This window comes from Neophocaena asiaeorientalis, unplaced genomic scaffold (assembly GCF_003031525.2).
Source record: "Neophocaena asiaeorientalis asiaeorientalis breed wild unplaced genomic scaffold, Neophocaena_asiaeorientalis_V1.1 scaffold282, whole genome shotgun sequence".
NCBI lineage: Eukaryota > Metazoa > Chordata > Mammalia > Artiodactyla > Phocoenidae > Neophocaena > Neophocaena asiaeorientalis.
Genome location: NW_020172595.1, coordinates 735772 through 749029, shown reverse-complemented (window position 1 = coordinate 749029; position 13258 = coordinate 735772). Strand labels below are relative to the sequence as shown.

Genomic DNA, 13258 nt, shown 5'->3' with positions numbered 1-13258 from the left:
ATGTCACTCTTCATTCTCACGGATCTCCTGGCCTCTATACCTCTCCTCTCTGAGTTCAGGTATTCTGTTACCTGCCCACAGCTGGAAGAACAACAGGTCATATACCCAGCTGCGGCCCAACCCAGATGACGCTATAAAGACCTTCTTTGAAAGAGAAAGAAAGAGGTGACATTCTGTGGAGGGATCCTAAGGGACCAGGCATCCAGCGTCCCCAGTCTGCAACCCCAGGTTCTGCCTACTGGTGTTTTTCTTCCCATTGTAGGCCCATTCTTTGGAGACCAAAACCCCCAGAACTCCAGCCTCAGATCTCCAACTTGAGACTCTTTTTTTTCAAGACCCTCAGTTCTTTTTCTTTCCTTTCTAGGCCTAATCATATCTGGGACTCAAGAACGTTCCTTTCCAGGCTTGCAAGGCAGAGAATCTCAAGATGAAGAGAAAAACATTTTCCCTTGAATGCTGGCTGTTGTTTTGTCTTCTATTACTTTTAGGAAATAGTGAGTAATTTTGTTTAAAAGAAGATAATCTTGAAGTTTGAGTAGTGTTTGTGGGAAGTGTTGCCCAGTCCTGGGATGCACACTCTTCCTGTTAGCTCTCATTCTCATCAAAGAAGTAAGGACCAATATTTTGCTCTATTCTCTTCAATCCAACCCAGCATTTGTTCTCTATTCTGTTCCCAGTAACAACTCTTCTGCCCAAAAGTCTGGACTATTTCTTCTGTAATCAACCAATCCCAAATACAGATGCATTGGAGTTGGAAGGATCTTAAAGTTAATGCCTGATAACCCACAGTAGGCAAGAATCCATTTCCAACATCTCTGACAGCAGTCACCTTCCCTCTAATTAAACTTGTCAGGGGGCTGTTCCACACTTGCACAGATTGAATTTTTTCTAGAATTTGCCCCTCCTTGATATTGAACCCATGTCCTTGGCAGTGAAAGCACGGAGTCCTAACCACTGAACTGCCAGGTAATTCCCCTAGTTTCTCTCTTGACTCTGAATATAACCCTAATCAGAGGCATTAACAAGAAGTTTTTGGACTCTTCCCCTAAATCTAAATTTGTAATATATTTTTTTAACATCTTTACCGGAGTATAATTGCTTTACAGTTGTGTGTTAGTTTCTGCTTTATAACAAAGTGAATCAGCTATACATATATCCTCATACCTCTTCCCTCTTGAGTCTCCATCCCTCCCACCCTCCCTATCCCACCCCTCTAGGTGGTCACAAAGCACCGAGCTGATCTTCCTGTGCTATGTGGCTGCTTCCCACTATATATCGGTTTTACATTTGGTAGTGTATATATGTCCATGCCACTCTCTCACTTTGTCACAGCTTACCCTTCCCCCACCTCGTGTCCTCAAGTCCATTCTCTAGTAGGTCTGCATCTTTATTCCCGTCCTGCCCTTAGGTTCTTCATGACGTTTTTTTAGATTCCATATATATGTGTTAGCATACAGTATTTATTTTTCTTTCTGACTTACTTCACTCTGTATGACACACTCTAGGTCCATCCACCTCACTACAAATAACTCAATTTCGTTTCCTTTTATGGCTGACTAATATTCCATTGTACATATGTGCTACATCTTCTTTATCCATTCATCTGTCGATGGGCATTTAGGTTGCTTCCATGCCCTGGCTATTGTAAATGGTGCTGCAATGAGCATTGGGGTGCATGTGTCTTTTTGAACTATGGTTTTCTCTGGGTATATGCCCAGTAGTGGGATTGCTGGGTTACATGGTAATTCAATGTTCAGTTTTTTAAGGAACCTCCATACCGTTCTCCATAGTGGCTGTATCAATTTACATTCCCACCAACAGTGCAAGAGGGTTCCTTTTTCTCCACACCCTCTCCAGCATTTATTGTTTCTAGATTTTTTGATGATGGCCATTCTTACTGGTGTGAGGTGATATCTCATTGTAGTTTTGACTTGCATTTCTCTAATGATTAATGATGTTGAGCATTCTTTCATGTGTTTGTTGGCAATCTGTATGTCTTCTTTGGAGAAATGTCTATTTAGGTCTTCTGCCTAAATTTGCAATATTTATGTTAGTCCTGATAATACTAAGAAAGTAATAGGTAAGGGGAAGAAAACCTATATCCCAGCAGAAGAACAGAGTCACAGATGAGGTGAGAGTATTTAGGCATCTGGGAAGCCAAGAGCTTGGTTGTTATTGGGATGGAAAATCAGAACAGGTAGGAAAGAGGCATGAGATAGAGGGAAAAAGCATGAGCCTCACCTTAACTCTGATTCACTAAGCAAGGAGGTTGGGTCCCTTCCTGGAATCCTGGGAGACCTTATCTCCTCCAGCTACCTGTGGCTAGTTCTCTGCCAGGCCAGGTGCCAAGGTCATGTGGGATCCTGTACCTGGTGGCTCCCAAACTTCTGTGTGCATAAGAATTACCTGATAGTGAAAATGCACATTATTTCCCCTCCCAAACTTCCCCTTGATTATTTCTCCTCTGGAAGAAGGGTACAATTCTGTTTGGAGGGTAGCTCAGTTATACACATGGACCCTTCAACTATCTCTTTTATATTCTTTATCTGAAGAGTATCATGAATAGTTAGAGAAGGATTAATACCTGTGACCCTGGGTCATGTGACTCCCCCGGTCATGTGACTTAGAATGTGGAGTAGTATACGGGTTAAGGGTTGGCTCTCATGTCAGGCTGCCTTGGTTTAAATCCCTGTTACATGACCTGCTAGCTCTCTAACCTGGGACCAGGCTTAATTTCTCTAAACCTCAATGTCCCTATCTATAAAATTGGGTAGTAGCAGTTCCTACCTCATGGAGGTATTGTGAGTATTTGAAGTACTAATTCATATGTGGCACTTAGCACAACACCTGGAAACAAAATTTCCAGTGGAACTAATCAGCCATCCTTCCTTAATAAGCTGTAACTTCTAATGTTAACACTACAGCTACCTCCCTTGGATCAACCACACTGTCCAGTGGAACTAACACAACAGCTACTATCTCCAGTGTCACCAGCACAAGTACTGCTCCTCCAATGAAAGAGGAAAACCCTAGCAGACACCTGAGGCTGTCGGAAGTCATGCTAGTTACCCTGGCCTTGGTTGCGGTGGCTGTGATTCTCCTCACTGGACTCTTCCATTTCATGAGTGCCTGATGTATAGGAAACCCTTTTTCTGAGGGAAAGAGAGCAGGCAAGTGAGGAAGGAACTAAGCTAGAGAGAGCAGAGTCACTGTGGGAGTAACAAGGATGAGAAAATCAGGAAAGAGAAACAGCAGGTTAGAGTCAGCAAGACAGAGAGTCAAAAAGCCAAGACATATTCAGAGGAAACTGATGAGGGGAAGAAGGGGACCAGAAGAAGTAACGAGGAGGGAGAGAGCTGGCAGGAGGGGAGACGCTTGGGATCAGAGAGCACTGAAGAGGGGGGCAAGACTCTGAAGCTATTCAGCCTCTTGTTTTCTAGAGAAACTCTCTGTGCCTAAGAAACCTCTTCAACGTAGATCTCTTACCACCCCATGGCCATGCACTCACGGCTGTTATGAAGCTCCAGAAGGGTCAAGGGCCACTGTAACTGACTGCAGAGGAGAGCTGTCTCCTCCTGCAGCTATGGAGCTGACTGGGAGACACAAGTGGCCTGAGCATCCCTGAAGCCAGGGATGCTCCTCGGGGGCAGAGAGGGAGCTGACCTGGATTGCGATTCTGAGTGTCTGTCCCTCCTGCCCCCAGGGCTGCTCCTCCCAGCTCTGCTTCAGCCTCTGACAGTCCTGTGACTGAATTATTATATAAATGCATCTAATATATGCGGAACCAGACTCTGTGGGTGTGTGTTTATTTATCACTGTGAATGGAGGTTCCTTATATCCTAAAGACCCCTCTTCCCAGTGTTCTCCCAGCTCTCAAATCCCTAGAGTGAAATCCAGACTTCATATCTGTCCCATTTTCTTCCCCATTCTATCCCATTCCCTGAAGGCCTCCGGGCTGACGGAAGAATGGAATCAGGAAAGATGGGGGAAGGCAGATGCTGGACTTCACAAGTTTGTGTTGCACAACAAGAAAGTCTATGCAAGATTAGAGCACAAGGGGGCTGGGGAGTGATCACACCAGTTGTGAAGCAGAGAAGGTCTTGCTAATGGGGCTGTACCCAGGCGTGGCACATTCCCTGGTTTCCTGGCCACACAGGTCTGCTCTTCACTGAGAAGACAGGTGTAAGCCACCTCCTTTCTCGCCTGCTCTCCTGCGGGCTCGCAGCCCCAGTGGCAGTCCTGGGCAGGGAGAACGTGCTGCGAGTTTCTGCAAGGGCGGGCCCAGCCTGTGCTGTCAGGAGCCAGGCTCTCAGCAGTCCCTGAAAAACCAGGCCTCAGAACAGGTACAAAAAGCCTGTGTGTCAGCACTGGACTCTTGCTGCAAGTCAAGCCCTTGTCAAGGGTTCTGGTGTCACTTGCTCATCACACGCATTTGCTGATCCTTCCTTGGGCAAATGAATCACTCACCTTTGTTTCATCAACTTGGCCCTTGCCATGGTTCTCACAGTCTGGACCTTTGCCAGAGCCTTCTTAACAGAACCAAGGCCATTGACGTACATTTTGCAATACTATTAACAAAACAGCTTTAAACAGCTCTACAGAAGCCAAACGCAAAAGAGAACCTACGGTATGATTCCATTTGTCTGAAATTCTAGAATAGACAAAACTAATCCACAGTGACAGACAGCAGATCACTAATTTCCCACAGGGGTGAGAATTTTTAGGAAGGGGGAACATTCTGGATGATAGAAATGTCTTATATCTCGGTTGGGCTGCTAGTTACACAGGTAAATAGATATCTGTCAAACACACCTAACTGAATACTTAAGACCTGTGCATTTCACTGTCTGTAAGCTTATTTAAGAAAAAAGATTTAATAGAAATGGTTGATTCCAGGGCCTGGGCAGAGGAAATCCAAAATGAGCATGGGGCATCTTGTGATGCCAAAGTGGAGAAAAGTCCTTTGAAGAAAGGACGGGGAATATTAAAAAGGCACTGGAGTCAGCCTGAGAGAGCTCACAATGGCCGAAATTTGAGCAACAAAATAAATTGTGATAGTATTATCTCAAAACCCACAGAACACAATAAATACCTGTGAGTCCACACTGATGTAAATAACCGCATAAATAAAGTGGGGAGAAGGCACCACTTTCCTTACAGAAGAATTCCAATTCATAAATATAGAAGGAAGGAGGGACAAACCCACAATAATAATAGCTGCAGGCAAGATGCGCCAATAGTTGCCAAAATTAGTGCATGAAAGTTTAAGCAAAAATAGGATATTTGCATAGTCTCAATACCCCTCCCCAAATATTTAGTAATTACAAAGGGACAAATAATAACTTTACAGTGGAGAATTCTTTCAGACACCACCTTAACCAAGTGATCAAGGTTAGCATCACAGTGATAAGGCACGTTGATACCACGAGCTCCCTGATGTGGTGCACTAAGAAGGGAACATCATCTCAGCAGTCTCCTTCCCAATAATTCATGACCCTGATCTAACCACAAAAACAAATTAGTGATAAGAAATCAAACAAGACAAAGCGAGAGAGAGGCATGGACATATATACACTACCAAAGGTAAGGTAGATAGCTAGTGGGAAGCAGCCACATAGCACAGGGAGACCAGCTCGGTGCTTTGTGACCGCCTGGAGGGGTGGGATAGGGAGGGTGGGAGGGAGGGAGACACACGAGGCAAGAGATATGGGAACATATGTATATGCATAACTGATTCACTTTGTTATAAAGCAGAAACTAACACACCATTGTAAAGCAATTATACTCCAATAAAGATGTAAAAAAAAAAAAGAAATCAAACAAACCAAAGTTTCAGGGGAATGTAAATTGGTGCAGCCACTATGGAGAACGGTGTGGAGGTTCCTTAAAAAACTAAAAACAGAATCACCATGTGATCCTGGGCATATATCCAGAGAAAACCATAACTGGTAGCCAGGACACAGAAGCAACCTAAATGTCCATCAACAGAAGAATGGATAAAGAAGATGTGGTACATATATACAGTGCAATATTATTCAACCATAAAAAAAGACTGAAATAATGTCATTTGCAGCAACATGGATGGACCTAGAGATTGTCATATTGAGTGAAGTAAGTCAGACAGAGAAAGACAAATATCATATAATATTATTTACATGTGGAATCTAAAAATATGGTACAAGTGAACTTATTTACAAAACAGAAACAGAGTCACAAATATAGAAAACAAACTTATGGTTACCTGGGGGGAAATGTCTCGGTGGGGGGCGGAAATTGGGAGACGTAAACAGAGTCACAAATATAGAAAACAAACTTATGGTTACCTGGGGGGGAAATGTCTCGGTGGGGGGCGGAAATTGGGAGACTGGGATTGACATATACACGCTACTATATATAAAATAGATAACTAATAAGGACCTACTGTATAGCACAGAGAACTCTTCTCAATGTTCTGTAATGACCTATATGGGAAAAGAATCTAAAAAGAGTGGATATATGTATATGTATAACTGATACACTTTGTTGTACAGCAGAAACTAATACAACACTATAAATCAACTATAATAAAAATTTTTTAAAAGAAACAAAGTTTCAGGACACTCTACAAAATATTGATACTCTTCAAAAGTGTCAACATCATGAAAGACAAAGACAGAGGAACTGTCACAGATTGGAGGAGACTGAGGAGACCTATAAATAAATGCCATGTGGAACCCTGGATTGGATCCTGGAACAGAAAAAGGACATCAATGGAAAAACACATGAAATCTGAATAAATTCTGTAATTTAGTGAATAGTATTATGCCAAAGTTAATTTCTTAGTTTCTATAATTGTATAAATTTTATAATTTCTCTGTACTATCTTTGCAACTCTCCTGTAAGTCTAAAATTATCTCAAAATAAATTTACAATAAAACAAAACAAAAAGCTTTATAGATATATACATGAAAAAAGGTTAATTTTATTATATGCAAATTGTGTCTCTTGACTTAAAAATAATATCTATTCCTTATGATAGTCCTTTAAAATATATTCATTAGTTATATTAAATATATACAAATACCTTCTTAATTCATCTAAATAATATTTAATCCACTCAAATAAAATTAGTAGTTGAAGCAATCAATTAAATTTGGTAAACCAGCCATTCACTAAGTTGACTTTCAGGGAATCAGCTGCCATCTGACAGGGGAACATGGTTCCAGCCGTCCTGTAATTCCCGAGTTCCTCTTCCACTTAAGAGGATACTGGGAAAGAGGGAGGCCCCACGAATGGCAGGAAACTTCCTGACTCTGAATGAAAAGAAGCAGCTATAATTTTCTGGACAATCTTGAATGATGCAGGGGTGGGAATCAGCAAAGGAAGGAATATGGGTATTCTCATTCCAAGCCCGATGGGACTCTTGGAGGTGAACTAATTTCATCTGGTCACTGAGGAAATCTTGGTGGGTTGAGGGCATTCAAGTAATAGCAGCAAGGAGATGAATCTGCAGGTAGGAGATGAGCCACTGACAAGGACTTGGGTGGATGACTGAGAGAAGAGGGCAGTTCTAAGATAGAGATTGGGGGACCTTCCTGGTGGTCCAGTGGCTAAAGCTCCAGGCTTCCAATGCAGGGGGCCGGGGTTCAATCCCTGGTCAGGGAACTAGATCCCATGTGCTGCAGCTAAGGTGCGGCGCAGCCAAATTAATAAACAAACATTTTTAAAAAGATAGAGAGATTGGGTATTTCTCCCCCCTCATCAACGTTCCTCCTTTCTGTTAAGGACCCAGGTGCTCTGTGCCCTCTGACATCTAGCCCTCTTCTCACCATGCACTATCCCCCAGGCAGGCCTGCCAGAAACCCTCCTTGGTCGCCCCAACCTTACCACTCCCACCTGTGGAAAAGGAAGCCCAAGCCCTGAGCACTGAGACGTTGTGTGGGGGACAGCTTTCATCTAGGGCTCTGCATCAGAAAGCGATGCCACCCACGCTGACAAGTTTGATCACCTGTTATGCTCAACTCTGGGCTCTGGGCAGAGCCAAGATCCCCTTCTTGCACTTATGACATCTCTCTTCTGCCCTGGCCCTCCTCTGCATCAAATTCTTCTTCCCTTGATTGACAGAGAGTAAAGAAGCAGGCTGTTCCTCCCTGAAAGAAGGAAGGAAGACCCAGGCATTCTGGATTCCTTTGTAGCAGCACATATGAACCCCACAGCCACTCTGTGCTTAAGGAGAAAGAGAGAGAGAAAAAGTAGAGAGAAGGAGGGAGGAAGAAGCATCCTGGGTTCCAGCCCATTTGGATTCTCTTGAGATGCAAATGTGCTGCCTCATCCCTTCTCCTGCTGCTGCTTCTGTTCCGGTGTTTGGAACTGGGTGAGTGAACTATTTTTGGAGAGAAGAGTGCAAAGGTTCCCCAGGGTCTGGAGAGGTAGGGGCCGGGATCCCTGGAGAAGGAACCTCTTAGGACTCAGGCAGGGCCAGTCTTGAGAGAAGGTGTGGAATAGGTGAGAGATCCTTGGGGAGCTCCACACCCTGGTACCTACCCCCAGTTCCCTGTCACAGGGGAGTAGGTTCCAATGGTCCTGTTCATTATCTTTCTTACATCCTCTTTTAAGGAAATGTTCTGCTTTTCGTTATTTAGACCTTAACTTTCTGTATTTCATCCCTCCTTGGGAAATGAAATATTTGAGCCCTATTTGAGGAATCGGCAGCAGGTAGGGGGGAATTGTTTTGAGCAGAGAAGCCAAAAACCCCAAAATTTATGCCATGTGGGCTGCACTTATTCATAAGGATAAACACTCTCAGTCCTGATGCCCTGCAGGTGGAGGTGGTGGGAGGTGGAAAGATCCATCTCTTCCTTCTACTTATACCCAATTCAGTGCTTCTATCAACCCCAACCAGACCACATCCACAGCCCTTTGTGACTTCTCCTACCCTCAAACCACCTTGAATATTACCTGCCCTCAATCTTGACACTTTGGCCCCAGATCTGACCCAGGAGCTGCCTCATTCTAAAACATATACCAAGCCACGACCTGAATTCAATCTCTAATAAGAATCATGGCTCCTGCCTCACTTGTTTACCAGAGACCCAGGCATAACTGGATGAGAGGTGACACAAAGGAACATGGAGTCTGAATACCCAGGATACTGAAATATCAACCCAGGGGGAAGGGAGGTTTAGAAAGAGTCAGGCTTACTTTTCCATGGAAAGAGACCAGAACCACCAAGGGCAGAATCAAAGGCTGGGTGAGAAGATCTTCTAAGGACATGACTTAGCTCTGGATACTCCATATTGTGGTGCATGTTGTAGAATATTTTATCAGAATTAAACCTAAAATATCAAATGATCCTTAACTCAAATAAATAAAATCACATTATATGGGGAGAAGTGTCATTTGAATGGGCAAGATACTTGTGAAGAATAGTAAGCAAAGCGGATGATGATGGGCCATCAATGATCCACATTAAAAGAGATTATTTTTGAGTAGGAACAAGCCAAAATGTTTCCACTAAACACCCAGAGACCAGCCCTGAAAACACTATCACTTTTGACCCAGAGACCACTAAGGATCATGTCACTGAGGGCCCAGGCACGACAGAGGACTATACCACCCCAGACCCGGGCACCACAGAGGACTACACCACCCCAGACCCAGGAACCACGGAGGACTACACCACCCCAGACCCAGGAACCACGGAGGACTACACCACCCCAGACCCAGGAACCACGGAGGACTACACCACCCCAGACCCAGGGACCACGGAGGACTACACCACCCCAGACCTGGGGACCACAGAAGATTATACCACTGAACATCCAGACACTAAACCAGAGGGAACAGATTCAGTAACAGCAGTGAAACCCCCCGGGCTCCTGACACCCATCAGAATCCCCTTCATTTCCCTGGCTACCACTGCCACCACTGTTGCACTCTTTGTTGGATTCGGCTTCCTAGTGGTGAGCACCTGGCTCTGAAATGTGCAGGACATTATGGGAATAAGGGCACCTGAGGAGGATGAGTACCACGGAGGACTACACCACCCCAGACCCAGGAACCACGGAGGACTACACCACCCCAGACCCAGGGACCACGGAGGACTACACCACCCCAGACCTGGGGACCACGGAAGGTTATACCACTGAACATCCAGACACTAAACCAGATGGAACAGATTCAGTAACAGCAGTGAAACCCCCCGGGCTCCTGACACCCATCAGAATCCCCTTCATTTCCCTGGCTACCACTGCCACCACTGTTGCACTCTTTGTTGGATTCGGCTTCCTAGTGGTGAGCACCTGGCTCTGAAATGTGCAGGACATTATGGGAATAAGGGCACCTGAGGAGGATGAGGTGGGCAAGGGGAGCTGAGGCATAAGAAATTGTCAAAGGCGAGGAAACGTACACAGAGAGAGCTCTGCAAAGACGCAGAGACACACAGAGATGGAAAGAAAAGGAGCAAGAAGCATAAAAATTGAGGTCAGAACTGAGGGACAAAGGAAAGTGTGAGAGACAGAGGGAAAAGGAGAGAGGAGGGAAGGGAAAGACAGTATGGAGAGAGATAAAGCAGACAGGAAGAGGAGCATAAAAACACAAATATAGTAAGACATGGTGAGAGCTGGAGTGAGGCTTAAACTATTAAATAAATGCAGATGTAAAACTTTGGAAATTTTTATAAGATGAGAAATTGGTCGGGTAAGAGAAGAGGAGAAAATGGAAACATTTTTGGACATCCACTCATGTCAGAAATTATGTTATTTTGTATTAACTACTACCCACTCTGGAATTCTGCAGAAGATTTTTTTAAACCAGGATTGGGTAGGTTTTTATGAGCAGGGCTACTCTGTCTTGGAGAGACAATGGGTGACAGCTCTCAAAGGGGGGCTCTAGGTGTTTTTCTGTCTCAGAGGGGCCTTGTTTCTAAAAAGGGAGATAAAAGGACTCCATGCCAACCCTGTGACTTCCTCTTGCTGACTTTCAGTCTAAAATCCAAGCCTTCAACTTCTGGCCTCTGCTGGACATGGAAGGGCCAGCCCTTTGGGGCCATCCTGACTGAAGGATGAAGTGCATGTTGGAATCTCAGCAGGGGCGCTTACATGATTAGCCAGCTCATGCAGGGCATTAAAACCTCGTTCATTCCTGTTGGTCACTGATGCCATTGTGCACTGACCTCTGCCCCAAGAGGCAAACCCACAGTGCAGGATCCATTTGTAAGTGTGATTAAGCCAAAAGTAATGCTTTATTCAGTTGAAGAGTTCAGTTTAATTCCACCAAAAGCACACCATGAAACTAGGGCACTCTGAAGGATGGCTAAGAAAAGGAAAAAGGGGATGAAAGCCTTCATATGTACTTGACACACGCATGAATCACGTTCAATATTCATCAGTAGAGGGAGGCCCTTCTTGACTTCACTGTAATCACAAACAAGTGGCTTTTTGATCATATGACTCGTGATGAAAAGTCAGATACTCTCGCTCCAGGTTGGTGGAGCCTTTTCTCACTCCAAACCAGGACTCTAAGTCCTGGCAATGGCACCTTCTTAACCTCTATAGAGACTAAAACCAAGAGATGATTCAAAAGACTCAGTGTACAGAAAGTAAGAGGAAAGTTTGTATTACCAAACTTGCTAAATTTTAAACTTTTAAATATTTGACCAAAAAGAGTTTTAAAAAAAGAATTATCTGTATTTCCATCCCTCCCCCCATTCCACTGATCAAAATAATTTTATTTTTCCTATATTACTTCAACATTTTTGGAAATTGTGTATCTTTAGTGGTATCAGGATCTGAAGAAAGTGGTAAATAGGAAGGAGCCATAGAGATGAGTTGAATAGATCTTTATAAATCACAAACCACCAGGACTAAGAGAGGAACCAAGTCTTAAAAACAAACCACTTTCTTTCTCCCTAGGAAAATTGTTTCCTTCATCCATTAAATCCATCCACCAGAGTTGTTTATCATCCCCATGCCATGGATTGGCACGCACCATAAAGAGGATCCCAGCAGTGGCTACAGTTGGTTCTAGAGCAAACCAGACTCCTCAGCCTGTAAAGGACCATGAAGTATGATGTGTGTTGTCCTCAGGCCTCCACTCCCCTCCCCCAGTCTGGAGCCCTGGAATCACCAGATGAGGAAGGTGGCTGGCCCTGGGAATAAACATGTTAGGGACACTCAGAATGCCTGTCTTCTCTGAGTATCACCTAATTCTGGCCGTGATTACACCCTCAGGAAAATTGCCTTTACTTATCTACCAGGTTTAGTCATAAAAACTATTTGGGGGAGATACGTACAATTCAAATATAAGAGATATTCATTAAGTATTATCAAAGAAATAAAGCAAATATTTGTTCCAGTCTAGGTCACATATCTAAATCCATTCATTTAACAACACAGTTATTAAGTGCCCAGCAGGGGTCAAACACTCCATGCCTTTTTGTCTATTCATCTCGGTCTGTCTAGCTGAGGGATACAGGTTTCTGTTCTCTCAAAAGCACCACATCCGAGTCATCCCAACATCCAGGCCAAAAGACCATGTCTACAGGAGGTAGCCCACTGGTCACTCATCAAGTATGAATTGAGTACAGTTGGACTAGAGGGAAATTCAGTCTCAGTTCTTTTTGCTGCTTCCACAGATCCTGGGGTTGTACATAGGATACTGGCATAAAGGAACATAGGATAAGGGAAACTCTTAAAGTCAACTGGCCCATACTAATTACCCCCAAGACACCCATGTCCCTCTGGGTCAGCAGTTCTGCCAAAAGTGCAGGGGCTTTGCTGAGTGCACCTCCCTCATCTTACCACGTAGCCTCCATCTCCAGAATGTGGCCACCTCTGCAAGGTGCTGCTAGGAAGGGGGGCATGGTTCCTGCCTTTAAGGACCCACAGACAGATGCATGGCCATCTGGTCTCTGGATAGTACTGAAGGTAGAAAAGGACAAGGTGAAGACGCTGCAGAAACATCCCGAAGGAAAAAAATGAAGCCTTAGAGAGTAAGGGAGGACTTCCCTGGTGGCGCAGTGGTTGAGAGTCCGCCTGCTGATGCGGGGGACACGGGTTCGTGCCCCGGTCCGGGAAGATCCCACAGGCCGCGAAGCGGCTAGGCCCGTGAGCCGTGGCCGCTGAGCCTGTGCGTCTGGAGCCTGTGCTCCGCAACGGGAGAGGCCATAACAGTGAGAGGCCCGCGTACCGCAAAAAAAAAAAAAAAAAAAAAAAAGAGTCAGGGAAATCCCGCCCTTAGTCTTGGAATCCTGAACTACAAGATTTGGTAGTTGGCTTCC

The 13258-nt window shown here is 44.5% G+C and overlaps 1 protein-coding gene across 1 annotated transcript; it reads left to right on the top strand.

Moving 5' to 3' along the window:
* Window positions 1-11038, top strand: LOC112395399 (protein PBMUCL2-like). The gene is given in 6 exon segments (XM_024738555.1): window positions 1-59; window positions 8292-8391; window positions 8394-8484; window positions 9469-9930; window positions 9986-10272; window positions 10964-11038. Coding segments are annotated over 6 exon segments (1074 nt in total).
* The last annotated feature ends 2220 nt before the right edge of the window (window positions 11039-13258 follow it).